Below are 19951 nucleotides of genomic sequence, written 5' to 3'. Positions count from 1 at the left end.
GGAGGCCCCGACTTCACCATGCATCATCTGCAGAAAAACCTCCTGTAGATCGGCCGCCGCCTAGCTCCTCTCCGCTTGCCAGCAAAGAAAAAAACAGCTGGGTGCCGGCAGCGGGGCCATTTCCTTGGCCGTGGTAGCCAGGATGCCTGGCCTCCCCGGACGAGGTTGACCAGGATGGAGCTCTTGGAGGCGGTGGCAATGGTGCCACACTTGGGCAACCTATTTCTGTCCGGCGGATGGGGTGGGAAGTTGCCAGCAGAGATTTGACAGCAGAAAGCAACAGCCAGGATGAGGATTCAGGCTCCAAACCAGCCCACGGAGGGGAAGGAGCAGGGAAGCTCATCTCCTTGGCCCCGCTCCACTGTCGCCGACTCAATAGCCCGATTGTACGCTGGGACCAGATGCGCCGCTTCGGGCGACGGCACAGAAAGGCTTTTCTGCTGCCTTTCAATGGCAGATCTATGCCATTCCCGCCGGGAAGGTCCTGCTGCACTGCCCCGGCCCTCGCCAGATCCCCGGCGGCCGGGAACCTGCCGGCTGCAGGGCGCCGGGCGGAGAAGGGTGCTCTGTGTGCCGAGACACACGCGGCCTTTCTCGGCTTCACTGGAAATGTCAAAACGGAGTCAGATGCCGTCAGCCCGAGGGCTCTCCGGCGGGGGGGGAGTGGAAATGGCTGGAAATAACTGCCCGTGGAGAGACTGAGAGGTTGGTTTGCTGGTGGCTGTGGCAGGGCAGAATGTCATCCGCTGGGCAGGACATTCCCTCTTTGTCCTAAGGACTTGGCTGGCATGTTTGCTGGGTGCTAGCGGCCGGAGAACCCAGAAGAAGAAGGGGTTTTGGGGCTGGTTTGTCCCCTGGTGCACACACATCCCCGTCCTGCTCTGCAGGGTGGAGGGACGAGCTGGAAACGGGTAAGTGAAGCTGAGCCCCCGTCACCCACCAGGCGGTGGGGACATCTGTGTCCCCACGCAGGCCAGCGTCCTCCCCTCTCGCTGAGAGTTGGGGATCTGGGAGCTGTGCCGGGGCTGCCGCTCCTGTGCAAGAGCATTTCCCACGGAGACAGGGTGGCAGCCTGGAGTCCATCCCGCTGTGGGACCGACCCCGAGGTCGCATGAAGTCACGGGAGCAGATGTCCTGCTTAACCGCCCCCTTCCAGGAGCGACCCCATTTGGGGAGAGTCAGTGTGAGCACTTGTTTTCAAAACATATTTTGCAGCCCACCGGCTACCGATGGATATAGGGATACTGCCCAGAGGCCCCAAAAGAAAAATGATAATTTTTAAGGAGTGCGGAGTTTAAGCCAAGGTCACAACTTTTCAAGGCACCCCAGGCTGCAAACCCTCCGTGCGCAGCATGACCCGGCTACCTGGAAAGTCCCAGACCCGGGAGCATCCCGCCAGCAGCTCCCACCGACCGTTGGGGAGTGTTTATGGCCGCGTAACGCCAGGAAGCCGCTGGCCGGTGGGGCAGGTCCCCCCCCACCCGGTGCTGCTGGCAGGGCTGGCCTCTGGCCAAAGCAAATCCCAGCTGCGGAAAGCCCGCGTGGCATTTTCCTCAGCTCTGATAAGGCTGACGTGCAAACGCAGCCACAAAAAAAAGACAGCCGGTTGGGTGCTGTGCCAAGTGCGCGAAATATCGCCCGAGATAAAAGTCTGCGCCCGCTGTGCCGCACAGGCACGAAATGTCACCTGCGGCCGGCTAGATCAGAGGGGACACAGGAGGGGGACTAGGGCACCCGGCACCTGGGCGAGGGCTGGTCTTGCGGAGCCACGCTGGGGTCGAGGGGGCACACAGGGTCACACAGATCAGGGGGATGTGGGAGGCAGTGGCATGGTGCAGGAGGTCCCCAGGGAGCGGGTGACATCGCAGGTGTTCTGTATTTGATGCAGCTGCCACAGCACGGCCCTAAATCAGGTTTGAGGGAGTCTCCAGGAGGTGATGGGGTGGTGAGAGATGGCAAGGAGGGAGGCTGTTGGTGAGGGGTCTGGGGGGGTGGCTGTCCCGCTGTTGGGGTACAGCTTCCCCCAATGGCTTCAGCCTCTGCCGTCAGCCCCTTCTCCACCGGCCCGGCTGGGTCTGAGCACGGCGTCGGCATCCGGCAGCCCCTCGAGGACCTCAAGGACCCAGGTCCTGCTGGCCCGTGAACGGCTGGAGAGCTGGAGAAGCTGCTCCTGCTCCACTCTCGGGTCCTTTGTTTTGCCGCAGCATCCCGGGGAGGAAGGATCCGAGCAGAGAGGCAATGAGAGGAAACGAGCTTCCTGCCCGCTCCCAAACCTGCAGGCAGAAAACAAGGACATCCTGCCGCAGCCGGGCTGGGCAGGGCCGGCCGAGCTGCTGGGAGGGAAGCGTGCTGGGCTGGTTTATTTATGCAGCGCGGAGGCGTTCACACCACTTTCCTACAGGGACTGCGCCAAGCAAAGCCCAGCCAGCCTTTGCCTGTGGGTCCCACGCCGTGCCGGGCCTGGCCAGCCCGGTCGCGGGGTCGTGGAGGGGGCGATGGAGCCGGGAGCTGGGCTTGGGCAGGCGTGGCGGAGCTGGAGCAAGCGGAGATGAGCTCAGGCAGCCAGGAAACGGCTGGAACACATGGCACCGGCTGCTTTTCCAGGTGCACCCTGAGCACGCACAGCTTCTCCCAGCCATGGGCCACCACTAGCCAGCCCTGGATGCCCAGGGCTTCGGCAGCCCGCTGCCCTAGAGAGGACCGAGTTGTTCAGGGCTTTGGGAACCCGCTGCCTGTGGAGGGGAGCAGGGTGCCCAAGGGTTTGGGATCCCACTGCCCAGGGAGCAAATGGAGTCGTCCAGAGGTGAGCGAGCAGGACGCTCGTGCTGCGGCACACAGGGCTGCAGCCCGTCCCCGCTGGCATCTCCAGCAGCGTTTCTCAGACTCTCTCCATCCAAGAGCCACCTGAACGAGGCAGGATGACAGCAAAAGCTTGCTCGCAGCCAGCTGAAAGCCTGGCCAAGCTTTGTGTGTTTTCTCGTGGGCCGACACCACTGGATTTCTGTGCTGCGTGCGGAGGGACACGGACGCAGCCTGTTCTGTCAGTCTGCAGCCACTTCCAGCTCCCAGGGCTCTGTTCCCTGACACGCTGCAAAGCAGCACCCCGCCACACTGGTGCACATCACAACACAGGCGCACACGCACACACGTACTCCCTTTCCAACTGCCCTGATGGGGAAACTGAGGCATGATCATGCGCACAGTCCCAGTTGGGGCTGACAGAGAGCAAAGGACTGGGATTCACAGGAAAAGCCATTTTTTGAGACCCTCTTCTGGACCAAAAAAAGTTTTTTAATGTTTCTGATTAATTGAAAACTCCTCAGGTCCCGGAGCTTTTTGTTCAGACAGGCTCTCAGGAGGGTCAGGGCCAGTTTCCCCGGCCAGCGCGAGGTCCAGGTCCGGGGACAGCCCTGCCAGGCCCTGCCACAATGCCATGAAAATCTGCAGAGCCCCAGACAGCTGAACTACAACATTCCAGCATCAGAAAACCATCGGTTTTTGGCAAAACTGCTCCTACAACAGCAACAAAATTCTGGCTAGCCCTCTTCACTAGCCCTCTCACCACAGGGTGATGAGAGAGATGCTGAATACAAGAGTCCCAGGTTGTGGCAATCCCTGATCCTTACCTGTATCCTTAACCGGGGCTGAGCATCCCGGCGTCTTTTCACCCACACAGGCACCCACCTGAATATCCGCAACCTCACGATTGCACCTTTACTAACTCGAAGCTCGGCACACGCGCGGGTGCAGCAGGAAAGCCGGCAGGCGCTGCCATTTGCCTCCAAGCCTGGGTTCGGCTGCGGCTGCCGGGGGCTGCCGGCCCAGGCAGGCAGGTGCCACAGCTCGGACCGGTCCCGGGTCAGCCTCCCTGGCCCGGGGTGAAGCCACCACGCCGGCTGACAGCCGAGACTTGGGAAACGTTTTTCTCCGTGCCACCTCCCAGATGCAGTTGCGATTTACATGGGGTTAAAACACTGACCAGCCCTTGCGACTTCTCTGGCCATGTCCTCGTATTTGAGCTTTGCAGAGTTTCCGCAGAAAACGGTGCATGTTAGAAATAAGGGTCGTCCCTTCGGTTTAATTCTTCTCGGTCACCAGAACTTAAAGCCAGAAGAGTCTGATCGGTGCAGGGAACAACTCAACACCTCTTGTTCAAAGGCTGCTCTTGAGTTTTAGCCTGGAAATATCTCTGAGCTGCCACAGTTCTGCACTCCAGCACCAAATTTAGGCAGCCCCAGGTCTGTATTTTGCTGGGGCCGCTGGGTGGTTCGAGGCTCCCCCTCATTTCACAGCTCTGACCTGACACCAGGGTGGCAGCAGTTGCATGGGCAAGGTCTGGCACCTGCGGAGCTGGGGTGACATCGCTTTCCCAAGCTCATTTTTCCTCAAGTCCTCCTTTACGAGTTTTTTTCCCTACCTTTGCAAGGAAGAGACAAGAATTGCTGTTTGGCGATGGGTGACATTTTTGTCCGATGTCCACGAGCGGGAGCGAGGGACCTGGATGTGGGCCCTTCGTGGAGCTCTGAGCCGGGACGCGGGACGTGAGCTCTGCGGCGCAGCCGGTGAGCGGACACCAGTGGGACTTCACGCATCACGCCAGACTTCACCTTTCCAGATCTGACTGGAGAAGGCAAGGCGCACAGCTACGGAGAACCCCACCGATTTCTTTGCCAAGCAGTCAGTGAATGGACAAGAGCAGTGCTATTCTAGACCTGCTTTGGAAACCGAACGAGGGCATGAAATCACCAAGTTCATTACCACAGGATGCCGGAGAGGCCAAGTATGTAAATGGGTTGGAGGGGGACGAGGTCTGTCGGTGGAGGTAGATCCATTAGGGCTATTAAGGTACTTCCGTCCGGACACAAGCCCTTCCTCAGGAAGTCCCCAAGCTGCCAGCCGGCAGCTGGGAGGGACACCGGGAAGCACATCTTGTTTCTCCTGCTCTTCCCGTGAGTAGTGTTACAGAAGAGCCAGCCGTGGAAAAATACCCAGGGGGTTCAGCAGCTGAAAAGGAAAGAAAAAGAAGCAAAAATCCTTGCTGAGGGTTTCAGCGTTGCAAGGGGTTGGAGCAGTTAGTGAGGGCAAGCTTTAAGGTGTGAAACTTCCAGGGGTCCTTGTGGGATGGAGAACGGCCCAGACCTTGGCGGCTGAGCGACCGGCGCGCAAAGCAGGCAGGGAAGAAAGCTGGCAAGAAAAGGAGACAAACAGCCTGCTGCTGGGACAAGGGAGGGCTGCCAAAAACCCAGCGGGGCCAGGCCCGGGGAGCCCAGCCAGGGCGAGCGGCACAGGGTCCCGGCCGTGGGTGGGACGAGGGCAGGCGGCGCGCGAGGCCACGGGGCCAGGCGGGCTGGGGGGGCTGGCTGTGCTGGGGGGAGGAGAGCATGGCAGGGAGCTGGACCCCAGGCACCCACAGGCCCCCGGCCAGCAGCACAGGGTCCCGGCCGTGGGTGGGACGAGGGCAGGCGGCGTGCGAGGCCACGGGGCCAGGCGGGCTGGGGGGGCTGGTTGTGCTGGGGGGAGGAGAGCATGGCAGGGAGCTGGACCCCAGGCACCCACAGGCCCCCGGCCAGCAGCGGTGGTGAGCTCAGGATAGGGGATACCCCAACGCCGGGGTGACACACCTTTCCCCAGGGTGACCATCCTCGAGGTGAGCAGGGTAGGGACACCCCCATCCCCAGGGGTGGCCGGGGCAGGGGATCCCCCATCCCCAGGGGTGATCAGAGCAGGGGATCCCCCACCCCTGGGGTGATCGGGGCAGGAGACACCTCCCTTCCTGGGCTCACTGGGACAAGGGACAACGCTTCCCCCGGCTAGCCAGGATAGGGGACCCCCCGGGTGACCAGGGCAGGGGACGCCCCTCTTCCTGGGCTCCGGGACACCCCGTCCCCCGGGTGACTGCAACGGGGGATAATCCCACCCCGGGGGGCCACGGGGACAGGGACCCCGCGCTCCCCCGAGGACCGGGGGGGCGGTGGGACCTCCGTGCCGGGGCGAACCAGAGTCCCGCCGGGGGCGAGCGGCGCGGGGGCGGTGCCCGTCCCGGCGGGGGCCCGCGGGCGATCCCTGCCCGCCCCCGCCCCGCCCCGGCCCGCTCCCGCCCGGCCCCGCTGCCGGCCCGCCCTCGGCCCGGGGCTGCGGCGGGCAGCGCTGCCCGGCGCCGCGGTGCAGCCCAGAGCCGCCGGGCCCGGGACGGCGGCCCCGCGCTGGGGCCCGGCTGCAGCCCAGACGCCCGGCCGGCAAGGTGAGGGGCGGCGGGGACGGGACGGGACGGGACGGGACGGGACGGGACGGCGGGGTCCGGCCGGCAGCGGCGGCTCCGGCTCCAGGAGCGGCTCCGGCGGCGGGGCGGGGGCTGGCTCCGCAGGGCGCCCGGAGCCGCCGCCGCCGCCGCCTCCCGGGGCCCGCCGAGGGGCCGCTCCGGAGCCCCCGGGACCGCGGCGGGGTGGGGTGGCCCCGGCATCCCCCCCCTCGGGGACTCCGCCCGGGCGGCACCGGGAGCGGGGCTTCTGCCCGCACCCCGGAGGTGCCGGTACCGCTGCCGGCGGCTCCGGGCCGTCGGGGCCGGGCTGGGCCGCCCACCCCGGCTGGCGGGGCCGGGGAGTCCCCGGGGGGTCTGCTGGGCTGGGGGCGGGCGCCCCGACGTGCGGGGGCGTGCAGGGTGCTGCAGGCACCCCGGGGCGCTGGGGACCTGCAGGACCGGGGATGCTGAGGGGCACCCCGGGGTGCTGTGGGCCCGCAGGGCTGGGGGTGCTGCAGGCTGCCTGGGGTACCGGGGACCTACAAGGTTGGGGGTGCTGGGGACATCGCGGGGTGCTGGGGGTGTGGCAGGGCACCCTAGGCTGCTGCAGGCCTCTCTGGGGTGCTGGAGGGTACATAGGGTGCTGCGGGGTTCAGGGTGCTCCCTGCGTGCACATGTGGAACCTGCCATGGGGCTGTGCCCGGCACTGTGCGTGTACCCCGAGTGTGCCTGTGCACCCTGGGTGTAAATTTAACCATTTCATCCCTGAGCACCTCCTCGCAGCAGCGCGATCCCAGGCCGTCGGGGCTCCTTGCCGACCCCGCGTGTTGTCACCAGCCCCAAGGGAATTGGGGAGGTGTTGGAGGAAAGTACTGGTGGGCAGCCACGGCAAGGGTGCAGCACAAGTGGTAGATGTTTTCTAGGGGAGATGTAGGAGCCCTATAGAGCTATAGGTGTGACAGGGCACGTAGAGCTGATCCCCTTGTGAGTACGCCTGCGTATGGACCATGCGCCTGTTGTCCAGGTGGTGTGTGAGCTTGGGGAGGTCCCCGAGGTGCTGGAGTGGGTGCAGAGCCCAAGCAGCCCCCGTGGCCTCCCAACCAACCGGACCGACGATGACGACAACTCCAGAAATAACAGCCCAACCCTGAAATTAGGCTGTTGTGAAGATGGAAGCATTTCCCTTTCCCTCCCTGGGTCAGCACCGGCACACCCACCCGCACAGGATCCAGCTCCTCCAGGAGCAGCCCCAGCCTGGACGCGATGGCCAAGGTGGCCTGGGCGAGCGGGCGCAGGGACAGCGGGTGGCACATAGCACGGGCCATCCTGCACAGCCCTGGGGCAGGGGATGGGGACGGGATGTGTGGCCGGGCGGGTGTGCTGAGCCCCGGATACCTCCCATCTGCAGTTCCAGCGGGTGACACTGCAGGTGACAGTCACGCATGACGGCTAGCTCCGTGCGAGGAGCCCAAATCCTGGGATGTCGCTGGCAGCGGAGGAAGCCGTGTGCTTGCTCAGTGGTTTCCCTTTAACTTTGGAACAGCCTCAGCCCTGAGCTTCGGGGCTTATCGCCTGCGTGCAGCTTCGAGGGAAGCGTGCCTGGCCGAGATAAATCAAGTCGCGCTGGCCAGGGCTGCTCTGGACTCTGTTCTTCTCACATTCCTCATGACCTCAGTATTTTGGCTTGGGAGGAGAGCTGGGAAGAGCCCTCCCCGTGTCCGGCCCCAGCCCCACTGGTGGAGTGGCTCGGGCTGCCCGGAGGCAAGTGGCCGAGCCGGGGCGGGGGCTGCCCCACTTGTGCCCCTGGTGAGGGAAAGGGCCCAAAGGAGTCTGGAGATTTAAAAATAGCTCCCCCAGGCCTGTCCCCTGCCAGCCTGGGGGCTTGGGGACACAGAGGGGGGATTGCCCTGTGGACCATGAGGCCGGTGGTTCCAGGGGGCTGGCTGGGGCTGGGGTATGGGTACGGGATGGGACCTGAGCTGTGCCGAGGTGACCAGGCTTCCCCACCCCTGATATGGCTTTCTATTGTACTTGAGCAAAGCGGCTCCAGTTTTGGCCCCAAGTTTCCTGTGTTGGCATCGGTGCGATGGCAAGAGCGGGAAACATTGCTACGAGCCCAGGGCAAAGCGTAGCCCTGCCTCTGCGGGGACGATTGGGTCCCTGCGCATCCTCCTCCTCCTCCTCCTCTCACTGCCAAGCCTCCCCAGCGGCACTTCACTTTGTACCATCCCGCTTCTTTGCGGAAATACCGGGGCTAGAAACAATGCCTTCATTTCTTCCGAAGGAAGCTGGGATTGTGTGGGGTCCCCTGCATCTGGCACCCGGAGTCCCTGTGCCCAGCCCTGGCAGCGCCAAGCCCCGGTGCCCAGGGGAGCGGATGAAGCTGCTGAAAATCAGCCTTTGGCACCAAAGTGGCCGGCACGGTCTTCCCCGTCGGGACTTCAGCCCAGGTGGAGAGCGGCTTCTCTTTGAACCGTTGCGGCGGTGATGGCGGTCGGCCGGGGACAAGGCTGGCTTTGTGTGGCGGGGCCTGGCAGGTGCCGGTGGCTGGGCCGCGGGTGTGGGGACTTAACCCTCTCGCCGCTGCTGCGCGCCGGGGCGGTCTGCCACCGTTGCTCATCCCCGCCAGCTCAAATCCAGCCTGCCGCTCGCCTCGCCGCCCAGCCCGGCCCACCGGCAGCCCAGGGACAGTTTGCACGTCCCGGGGAGCCCCGGGGGGTTTGCATATCGCGGGGTCCCAAGGTGGGGTTGCACATTGCAGGGACCCCGTTGAGATTTGCACATTGTGGGGACCCCATCAGGGTTTGCATATCATGGGGTCCCCGGGGCAACTTGCACGTGGTTGGGAGCCTGCAGGTCCCATCGCCTGGTCTGGCCCTTTGCTTCAGAGCTGGGTGAAGGCAGAAGCTGCTGCCCTGGGTCCAGCCCATCCCGTCGGACCAAAAGTAATGGGGGCCGAGAGCCGCAGGAAGATCCCCGGCTTTGGGACAGGCAGCGCAGCCGCTGGTGTCAGCTGAAGGGGCAGGAGGAGGTGGCAGGGGGGATAAGCAGTGCGTCCCAGGGACAGCGGGACAGTGCCGGCGGGAAGGGCACCTTTGCCGCAAGCGGGAGGAGCGGTGTGGGAGACCTCCTGGCAGGGGTCCCGGCAGAGGCGGCTTTTCCTGGCGCAGCCCCAGGCAGGACAATACCCGGCCGGGCGGCGGAAGGGAGCTGCCGGCCGCTTCCCCAAAGGAAACGCAACCGCTGGCTCTGGCTCCTGTTGCTCTCCCTCTTCCTCCCGTTTGGTTTACGGCGTGCGCAGAGCCCGGTGGGAAGTTTGTCCTGGCCCTGGTGCTGTTTAATTACCTGCAGTGAGGGCCGTGTGGAGGAGGAAGCCGGCTTCTTCCTGGGATGGGAGGGATTAGACAAGGTGGAAGATGCATGGACCCTTTTAGGCACGAAGCCGGCGGCACGGGAATGTTGGGGTGTGAGCACGGAGCCGGGATGTTCCCAAGGGAGGTGGAAGGAGTGCCTGCACAAAGCTGGGATGATCCCAAGGGAGGTGGAAGTTGGGATGATCCCAAGGGAGGTGGAAGTTGGGATGCGCATCGGCTGCGGATGGATTGTTAGCGGAGTGGGAGAGTCCTGGGATCCGGCCTGGTGGGAAGCATCACACCCCCGCCTGGTTGGGCTCAAGTCCTTGACCCCGTGCGCTGGGGCTGGCGGTGGGAGGCTGCCACGTCGCCTGGGTGCCCAGCCTGAGCCTGGCCTGGCACTGCCTGTGCCACAACTGCTCCTCCAGCTTCTGGCAGTCGCGTGGTCAGGACGAGCCACGGGCTGGCAACCGCAGTGGCATGGCCGGGGCTGGGGAGCAGCAGACAGCATCGTTGTGTGCAGCGGGTGCAAGCCAGGGACCAGCGCATCGTCCCCAAGCTGGGCCATGTGATGGGGGTGGCCACAGCATCTCTGCTAGAAAGTCTGGATACTCCGGTCGTCACAGGCAGGGGATTTGGGGATGGATGCAGGTGTTTCTCTGCAGCCAAGGCCAGATCCTGCACCTTTGTCTGGGCAGCGCTGAGCCCCGGCTTCCCTTAGGAATATGTCTGAGCTGCCTTTCCTCTGCGGCACACCTCCTCCCCCGCTTTCTTCCGAAAATAGCGCCGTGCCAAATGCTTTGCCCACCGACAGCTGCACAGCCCAAAGGCCACCTGTGCCCCGTGGGCAGGGCCATCGCATCCCCGCCACACAGGGACCCCACTGGTCCCTGGAGGGTGACGCTGTGCGCAGCAGCAGCGGGTGCTCCCGAGGTGCTGTTTGCCCCCATCCCACTCCCTCCAGGAGCGCTTCCCACCTGGGCCCCAGCACCCAGATGCTGCCAGATGTTGCGGCAGGTCCCAGCTGAACGCTCCCAGCTGGCAGCCCTCCCAGCTCACCCGTGGACCGCAGCCACATCCTGCTGGCTCTCCTCCAGCATGCCTGTGCCTGGCTTCTGGGAAAACCAGGCTCCCATTTCATTCCCCCTCGCCTCCCGCCATGCCTTATGCTGCATTATTGATGGGAAAAAGCAGCCAGGTCCCTCCTGGGGGTCACCAGCTCTCGAGACACCCCGAGGTGGGGGTGGGCAGCGCAGAGCACCCTGGTCCTGCTCAGCCTGGGCGGTGAGGATGGACATCACACCCAGCAACTGATGGGTGCTGGCAGCTGCCTGCGGTCACGTGGCTTTGCAAAAGCTTCAATTCCCTTTATCCAAAGCAAACTTCTCCGCTGAGAATCACACCCGTAAAGGCTGCAGCCTCTTTTTTTTTTCCAGCCCTCTCCCCCAGTGCGGCCAAGCTCTGACTCATGACTCTGCACCCTCAGAGCTGGCAGCGCGACCGCCGCAGCCATCCCAGCCCGGGCTGCAAAGCATTCCTTAAATGTACAAACAATCCCCGGCCTCACAGGCAGCACCGCACTCGCCTGCCCAGCAGCCAGCTTGAGCGTCAGCCCCACGGCACCAGAGCTGGAGGGAGGCGAGGGGGGCCCGGCGGATGGCAGGGGGTGGCCGTGGGGTGCTCCCCGGGCAGGGGGCGGTGGTTTGCAGCCGCATGGGGCTCACCAGCCCCCGATTTGCAGGGTTTCGCTGGACATGGCCCCGTTGTTGTTGCAGGTTGATGATCCCCTGGTCAGCAGCATCCCGGGGAGAAGATGGCTCAGCCTGCACCCCTGAACCAGAACCTCCCAGGTAAAGGGACTGGGGTCATCACCGGGCAGGGACAGGAGAAGGAGCGTGAGGGGAGTGGCAGGGCTGAACTGTCCCATCCCGTCCTGATGGGTTTCCTCACCCCAGCACCGACCCCGGCACGGAGCGGGCGCCCTGTGACACCCGATGGCACCGAGGGTGCCGGGGATGGGCCATCTGTTGGGCCCACTGCCAGGAGCATCGCGCCAGGGAGCGGGGGCTGCAGGCTGCAAATCTCAGTGTAACCCAGTTGGAAAAGCCTTCCAGTCTCCACCAGGTCCCTGCCTAACCTTCCCTGCTCCTCTTGTAGATCTCGGGGGCCCGTTCTTGTACCGAGACCAGGACGATGGGGAGAAGAGCTCTTATTCAGTGGAAACCCCCTACGGCTTCCTTCTGGACCTGGATTTCCTGAAATACGTCGATGACATCGAAAGTGGCCAAACACTCAAGAAAGTGCCGCTGCCTCGCAGGGCAAAAGGGGCTCGGCAGCCGCCCAGCGCCCTGCGCAGCCCCAGCAGCCATGCCAGCGCCTGGACCTCCACCGAGTCCCTTGCCTCCACGGCCAGCGAGGAGGGCAGGACTGCGCTGTTGCTGTCACCGCACGGCCGGGCACCCCTGGAGCCCCCGAGCAAGCCAACCTCCCACCCTGTCTCGCCGCCACCACCGGTGCGGCTGCTCCCACCTCCTACCCACAAGTGCCTCATGCGAAACCCGCGGGTGGAGAAGACCTTGCTGGAGACGAGCAGGAGGCTGGAGCAGGAGCAGGGCCATTGGCAGGATATCGGTGGTCCCCCCCGCGGTGGCCCCCCGGGTGCCCCGAGTCAGCCGCCCCTCTGGGTGCCAGCGGGCACAGAGGGCCAGGCGGGCTGGGGACGGGCGAGCCCCGGCAGCTCGGGGCGCAGCACACCAGCGGTGGGGCTCAGCGCTGCCCCACTGCAGCACGTGCGGGAGCAGATGGCCGCAGCCCTGCGGCAGCTCCGGGACCTGGAGGAGCAGGTGAAAACCATCCCCCTCCTGGAGACGCAGATCTGCGAGCTGAAGAGGGAGAAGGCGAAGCTGATGGAGAAGCTGTCGGCAGAGCCCAGCGGGGCTTTCGGCCACCCCCCTGGCTCCGAGGCGGTGGCAGGGGGCGAGCCACCCCGAGCGGGGCTGGAGAGCGAAGCAGAGCCGGCAAAGGGGCGAGCAAGCAAGATCACAGAGCTGAGGAAGCTGACGGAGAAGCTGGCCGTGCCAGAGCGGGGTGGCAGGGCTTGGCCAGGCAGGAGCCCCAGGACCACCGAGAGGCTGTGCCGCTCCATAGCAGTGGGCGAGGACCGGGCCATGACTGACGCTGTCTTCTACTACCGGTCGCAGCAGGAAGGCAGCGATGTGCCGGATGACAGGGCAAGGGAGCGCAGGGATGTGGCCGTCTGGGTGCTGGAGTCCTCGCTGGGGCTGGCCAGCGAGGCGGAGCAGGAGCTGGAGCTGCTGCAGCAGACGGTGGGGCACCAGAAAGAGGTGATCGCCCTGATGGAGGGGCACCTGCGGGAGGCCACGCGGGAACTGGAGGAGCTGCGGCTGGAGGTGTGTGCCCGCCGGCCCCGCGGGCGGGTGGACAAGGAGGTGATGGCCAAGCCGCAGGTGGCCGAGGCGCTGGTGGAGGTGGCGGTGGCAACACAGAGCCGGGCAGCTGGCGACCCCCCGGAGACGGCAGAGGCAGGCGTGGAGTGCTGCCCGTCGACCACGTGCATCGGGGTGGGCTGCCGCCCCGACAGGCGGGACATGGCGGTTGGCCCCGATTCAGCCGCTGGGTGCGAAGACAAGGGCAGCCAGACCGATGTGGGCAGCGCTGTCCCAGCGGGCACGGAGACGGAGCCCAGCGCGGGCGATGCCCTGCGTGGCCCCTCAGCACAGGACGCAGGAGGAATGGGGGGCACGTGCCAGGGCAGCCCAGCCCCTGGGGCAGCCATGCCAGAGACAACGCACAGCGGCCGGGACCCGTCCCCGGCATGGGATGGCGGAGCTGCCCCAAACCCTGCGACCGGTGAGTTGGCATCAGGGATGACACCAGGGTCTGGGTTGGGATGTTCCTGCGGGAACGGAGAGGGTGGCCCTGTTGGGGACAGCACCTGCAGGGCCAACGCTACCTGTGTCACAGCAGCTGCCTGCACTCTGCCCATATCCCTCCCATGCCCACCATGGGGTCTGGCAGGTTTGGGGTGCCCGGGCAGCCCCACGGGGAGGTTCCTGCTCGCTGGCCCCTGACACCCATCTCTCTGCCCCCAGGACCCCTGAAGTCCATCATGAAGAAGCGGGACGGTCCCCCCCGGAGCGAGGCTGAGGGCAGCAAGAAAAGCCTGCAGTTTGTGGGCGTGCTGAACGGGGAGTATGTGCCGAGGGGCTCCTGCCACCCCCCTGAGCCAGCCCCGGCCCCCGGCATCCCTGTCGTGGGCTGGGGGTGGTGGCAATGGGGGGCCTGGAGGGGACCAGCTGGGTGCCACATTGCCACTGAGCATCCTCCTTCCATGCAGGTACGAGAGTACATCCAGTGAGGAGGAGGAGGAGGAGGAGGAAGGAGACAGCTCCTCTGAGAAGGCTTCAGCCGACAGCTCCGACAGCGAGGAGCAGGGCGACACCGAAACCTCGGACGAGGAGGCCGGGGAAGGCGAGCGTGAGCCAGAACGGGAGCACGAGGGAGCTGGCGTGACCCTGCCAGAGCCCCCTGAGGTGAAGGAGAAGTAAGTGCCGATGGGGAAGGCTCCCTTGCCCTGCACAGCTGGGAGCCATGGGCTGGCACCGGCCCTGCCAACTCACAGCACCTGCCCCAGTTTCGGTGCAGCTGATGGGAAAAACACATTCAGCTCCTGCAGAAACCATTCAGCAGGAAAAAAATCCTTCCAGCTTCTTGGGTCTGCTAAGGAAAGGATGAGACTGAGGCCCCAGATGCCTCTTTGCTAGAGAAGATAGTTTGGAGGAGGGGGGGGGGGAAACAACAGCCCTTAATGGCATTTTTCAAGAAAAGGAAAAAATTTGGCCTAAAAATGGGTAAATTGTGCCTGAGCATGTCCGTATAAGGCTTGGTTCAGCAGAGCTTGGCAGAGGCTGAAGCTGCCAGGGTGCAGCCACCGCGCTGGACATTGCAGCATGGGGAGCTTGTGGAGGCTCGCAGGCATCGGGGAGAGGAGCAACACCTCTGGGGGGGAACTCGGGGTGCCCCTTGCCAGCACGGTTTTGGTGGGGTGACGCAGCCCCGCGCTGCAGACACCCTCCTGCTCTCCCCAGGTTCGAGCTGAGCCCCAGGATGCGGGAGGCCTGCCTCATCGTCAAGACCCACCTGGGCCACCCCGGTGCCACCAAGAGCAAAGAGGTGGTGAGTGGGGTGCTGCGGGTGCGACGGCTCGCCCGGCCCCTGCCGGGGTCCCGCCCTGGGGCTGGCCCTTCCCAAAGATGAGCCAGCAAAGCCCGGCTCAGCACCTTTCCCAAAACACAGCCCTTTGCTCCAGGCTTTGTCCCAGATACCCCAAAACCTGTGTGGACTCAGCTTGCGCCATCCCAGCATGGTTTTGGGGGTTCAGGGTCCTGTCTTCACCCAGTCGTCTCTGGAGTGGGATTTCTGCTCCCCGCTGGGGCCAGCAGCGGGGGGTGGGTGCAGGGTGGGTGCCGGGGTGGGGTGGGGCCATGCAGGGGCTTGGCCGGAGCCACGGCCCCCAGCTCAGCACCGCTCACCGCCCGCAGCTCGCCAGCAGCAGCCTGGTCCTGCAGGAGTGGTTCCGTCTGTCCAGCCAGAAGTCGTCCGTCCCCGACACGGTCGCCAACCACCTCCTGGCCTTTGCTGAGGTCTCGCCGGCTCTCCTGGCCCATGTGGTGAACCTGGCAGACGGGAACGGCAACACAGCCCTGCACTATAGCGTCTCCCACTCCAACTTCCACATCGTGCGGTTGCTGCTGGACACAGGTCAGTGCCCCCCACCCCCAGAAATGTCCCGCTGCCACCATCCCACTTGGTACCTCAGGTCACATCCTGGCTATGCCAGGTATGGGGGAAACACGCTGGCAGCAGAGAGGCAGGGAAAGCTGCCCTGGGCTGTGTCCGTGCCCGGGGCGGGGTGGGTTTGGGCAGCCACCTCCCTTTGGGAGCCCAGATTTGATGGGGGGGGGGGAGACCCATCAGCAGGTCTGTGCATGTGGGGCTGTATGACAGCTCGCAGCACCCTGGGCAGGGCAGGAGCCAGGCATGTGGCTTGGTCCGTGCCTCCCACCAGCCCCGCAGCACCCTGAGCCCCCCCCGCTCTGCCCATCCCCACAGAGGTTTGTAATGTGGACCACCAGAACAAAGCTGGCTACACAGCTCTCATGCTGGCAGCGCTGGCAGCCGTCGAGCAGGAAGATGACATGAACGTGGTCAGGAGACTCTTCAGCATGGGCAATGTCAACGCCAAGGCCAGCCAGGTTGGTGTGGGCTGGGGGCCACCACATCCTGACCCTCTCCCCCCACCCCCAAGCAGCTGTGAGGGCCACACTCGGTTCCTCCAAGGGCAGGACTGTGGCTGCAAAACCTGGAGGGACCGGTACATGGGGAGGGCATCACATTAGGAGCTCCTTCTGCCTGGCGTCAGGGCTCCCAGGTCTCACCTACACCTCATCTCCAGCCAGGGAGGTGCTCAGAGACCATGTGGGTGCTGGGGCCGGCAGTGGTCCCTCCCCAGGGCAGGGGGAAGAGCGGGTGGCACAGCTGGGGCAGGAGCAGCCTGGCAGCATCCCTTGCCCCTTGCAGGCTGGCCAGACGGCGCTGATGCTGGCCGTCAGCCACGGCCGGCAGGAGATGGTGGAAGCCCTGCTCGCCTGCGGAGCTGACGTGAACCTGCAGGACGAGGAGGGCTCGACTGCGCTGATGTGCGCCTGCGAGCACGGCCGCGTGGAGACGGTGAAGTTGCTGCTGGCCCAGCCCACCTGCAACATCTCCATTGTGGACAGCGTAAGCCTCCACCGCTGGGGCCTGGGCACGTTCACCCAAATCCCAGCCCCAGACCTCTTCCCAACTGCTCTCCCTTCCTTTTTAGGATGGTAACAACGCCGTTGCCATCGCGCTGGAGGCCGGCCACAGCAACATCGCCATGCTCCTCTATGCCCATCTCAACGGCACAAAGGCGCAGCTGCCTGTGAGTACCACAGTTCCCCCCAGCTCCTGCCACCTGCCCTGTCCCACACAAGGTCCATGGAGGTGGCACCAAGCCACCGGCTCAGCTGCCTGGTGGGCAGGTGGCCCCGTGGGAAGGGACAGGGCTGTGACACAGATGATGCTCCCCAGGAAGGGGCCACAGGGGCAAGAGCAGAGCATCCCAGGTGCCACATGCTCAGTGCATCCTCAGTAGCAGGGAACCAGCCTGGCTGGCCCTGATCAAGAGTCACTGGAGGGGTCTCTGGTGACATTTTGTGACTGCTCTCTCTGCAGCAGGGGACATCACTGACAGCCACGAAGAGCCCTGGGAGCCCAAAACAACCAAATTAGAGTGACCTTGGATCCAGCCAGGGGCCAGCCGTGTGCCAGCCAGCCACCTTCAGCACTGGGCTGTAATTTATGTCCCCTCTCCTGCCACTCCTTTGTGTGCCGAATCACTCTCTGCAGCTCAGATGCTTTAATCCTCCTGTTGCTAGAGCAGGTGCTGTCGCCGCACCTCGCTCACCCGTCTCCACTGCTGGAAGCGGCCCACACAGAGCCACCTCGCTCCGCCAAGTGACAGAGGAGCCAAGCATCAGGTGACCTTGGGGTGGGAAACGGCGAGCAGAAGCTGGCCCCATCCTCTGTTCCCTGTCAGCCCTGCTCCCCACCACGACTGCTGGAGCTGCGCCGCCTGGGAGCCCTCTGCAAGTCACTGAACAGAAAACAAACCCATCAGAAATAGCACCTGGTTTCTGCTCTCTCAGCCAGCTCCCAGCAGTTTCAGAAGGGCAGCGGTGACGGGGAGCAGGGCTGCAGGAGGGCGAGCACCAGCTCCCAGACGCTGCTGTGCTGCACGGTGATGGTGGGGAAACAGTGCTCAGCAGGCGAGTCCTGCGCAGTGTCAGGCAAGAGGACACAAACCAGTTGGTTAACGCTGCCTCGAATGCGAGCTGGGAGCACTTCCAGACTGAAATACTTGCCCTTCTTTTGTGGCATTTCCTTTCCTGGCTGAAATCTGAATTTTTTTTTTAGCACATGCACACAAAGCAAGAAAATTATATTGCTTATTCAAAGGATGGAGTTCAACATGAAATCACTCAGTGATTTGATTTGCTCAATGGGAACAAAACTTCTGGGCACTCGGGGCTGCAGCCAAGCTGACAGAAGTGGGCCAAGAGCCATGAACGCATTTAGGGACTGAGACTGCCCAGCGGATACCCAACATGGGCAGTGGGGACATTCCCCCAAGGGAAAGATCACAATTACCTCCTAAACATTTTTCATTTTGAACAGTCTCACAGCCACTGACTGTGAAGGCAACCAGAGCCCACAACCAAATCCCTCTCTGTCCACTTCCCTTCCCAAAAAGGGAGGACAGCAGCTGAGGATAGCTCCAGGAAAAAAAGATTGGAAAGAAGAGCTCAGAGAGAGCCTAGGACTTGCGGAGATGGACGTGTATGTCGGAGGACGTGTGTGCGTCTGTGCGATTGTGTGCACTAGGCAGGGTGGGAAGAGACAAGGCAAGGACTAAGGACCAGGAGGAAGAAAAAGGCTTTTGAATGTGAAGCCAGCTCCACTCTCCGATTCCTGCACAAAGGTAACATGTGTCGCAACCCCCATTTCTGCTCCTTGGCCCAACCTCCCCCACCATCACTCTTGCCCCACACAGGCCCAGTCTGAGCCATACTGCAAGCTGGGAAATGCTCCCCAAGAAACTTGTTCTTGGCAACACGCTGCTGTCCTCGCAGTGGGCCTGTTTCAGCTTTGCACTGAAGTTAACATACGACGCTCAAAGCCACTCTCTAGTACACTGCTCTGTATGTATTCCGTACTCACTGCTTTGGTTTCACAGGTTTGTTTACTGATATTTTAATACTGATGTTTATTTTTAAAGAGATAAATAAAATTTAAAGTAAAATTATTTTGAAATATTACAGTGACCATCAGCAGCCTCCTGCCTCCTTGTCTGGCTCAAGCTAAAACCCCCAGAACAGCTTCAGCCAAGGGACAGCCTGGCACAGCCCTCGCCCTGAGCGGGTGCCCACACGTTTCAATTAATTCTCTGTACGTTTATGAACTGGTTACATCCGTCAGTCTGGTCTTCTTCCAGCTGAACTGTCCCAGTCAGGAACCAGACTCGGGTACCATGGTGTCTTCTGGCCTGTTTCACTTCACAGGACGAAGTGGGACGCTGGAACCAGACATAGCCCCTCGCTACCCCTGGTTCACCCTGGTGCTCTGATATTAAGCTGCATTATTAAAGGGCAATCATCAGATTGAGAGTGGGGATGCAAAGTCACCTCCCTCCTCACGTGGCCAAGGGCCACGCTGACCCCACAGGGATATTCAGGAATAGCTGCTGCTGCTCTGCCCCTGCTACAAGTTTACCTCTCTCTGGTCACCGACTCACAGCTGATGCGTCCCGTCTCGGTCACTCAGCACAGCCGGGGCTGGCAGCCACCAGAGCAAACACTCTTCAGTCATTGTAAAGCTGCGTGGGGAACAAACAGCAGCCAGAGAAGTAAACTCCAAGGCGGACTTCTTGCACTCCTAGCACGAGAGCTCTGCCGCATCACACAAATCAGGGGAGCGCAGACTCACCCGATGCTCTGAAACAAACACCACTGAAGAATCAAGAACTAAATCAAGCAACAGCACAAGCACATACTGATGAGGGCTTTCTCTACAGCACAAAATCCACCTCAGGCTGCTCATGAGCTGACCAGGACAAAACTAACACCCACAGGAGGGGGAAAAAACCACACACACTCTTTCAACACCAGCCCTAACAGCAATCCTCACTATCTGCCTCAGTTCAGAAATCTGAACATCTATTCCAGAAGTGTTCTCCTCAGCTTCAGGATATTCAAACCCTCAATCCCACCTGCCCCTGAAGTGCCTTAATCAAGTGCAGGACATTGGAGGATGAAGAACACTCCCATCAGAGACCACGGGATCAGGAGCCGCAGACCCAGCTTGGTTCAAACACACCACAAACCAGTATCACTCTATTACCAGGTGGAAAATACCAGTACTTAAAAACCAGCCCTTGAACCATGGCAGTTTTCAGGCTCATTTCTAATCCTTTCAGCCTTATTTTTACTTTATATAATAACTTAAAACAATAAATCTTTCTTGCTGATCGTGCGGTAGAAGGAAAAGCTGAAGAAGAAAATAAGTGAGATCGATTTACTAACTCCTCTAAGGGGAGAGAGACAAGCACTCACTCTCTGTGGGTGACTGCCAAAGACAGCAAGTAGGAGTATTTATAGCAGTGTTTGTAGAATAGCTTACTGAGGACCGAAAGACAGAAGCAGCAGGCTGTTGCGTTGCAAGCGGGTACAAAGCCTGACTTTCAAGCTGTAATTAGAAT

General features: G+C 62.6%; 1 protein-coding gene across 2 annotated transcripts; it reads left to right on the top strand.

The window, feature by feature from the left end:
- Positions 1–6204: 6204 nt before the first annotated feature.
- KANK3 (KN motif and ankyrin repeat domains 3) lies at positions 6205–19720 on the top strand. Of its 2 annotated transcripts, none has more exons than XM_059831710.1 (11): positions 6205–6241; positions 11367–11441; positions 11749–13461; positions 13704–13803; positions 13949–14155; positions 14700–14787; positions 15153–15372; positions 15724–15866; positions 16192–16392; positions 16478–16576; positions 16873–19720. In XM_059831710.1, exons 2-11 carry the CDS (start codon positions 11405–11407, stop codon positions 16924–16926), a joined length of 2862 nt encoding a protein of 953 aa, XP_059687693.1. In that variant the 5' UTR covers positions 6205–6241; positions 11367–11404; the 3' UTR covers positions 16927–19720. The 2 variants fall into 2 exon arrangements, with proteins under 2 accessions (XP_059687693.1, XP_059687692.1); XM_059831709.1 differs by having other exon boundaries at positions 16870–19720.
- Positions 19721–19951: the final 231 nt, after the last annotated feature.

Source organism: Gavia stellata, chromosome 32 (assembly GCF_030936135.1).
Source record: "Gavia stellata isolate bGavSte3 chromosome 32, bGavSte3.hap2, whole genome shotgun sequence".
NCBI lineage: Eukaryota > Metazoa > Chordata > Aves > Gaviiformes > Gaviidae > Gavia > Gavia stellata.
Note: the sequence above shows the minus strand (reverse complement) of the source record. Positions and strands in the feature narration are given on the sequence as shown.

What these genes read in the sequence shown, in the direction of transcription:
- KANK3 (XM_059831709.1), top strand. Translation starts at nt 11,405, where the DNA reads ATGGCTCAGCCTGCACCCCTGAACCAGAACCTCCCAG. An exon ending in TGCCCCAAACCCTGCGACCG is followed by an intron (nt 13,462 to 13,703) that starts GTGAGTTGGCAT and finishes CTCTGCCCCCAG; the next exon opens with GACCCCTGAAGTCCATCATG. An exon ending in CCACCAAGAGCAAAGAGGTG is followed by an intron (nt 14,788 to 15,152) that starts GTGAGTGGGGTG and finishes CACCGCCCGCAG; the next exon opens with CTCGCCAGCAGCAGCCTGGT.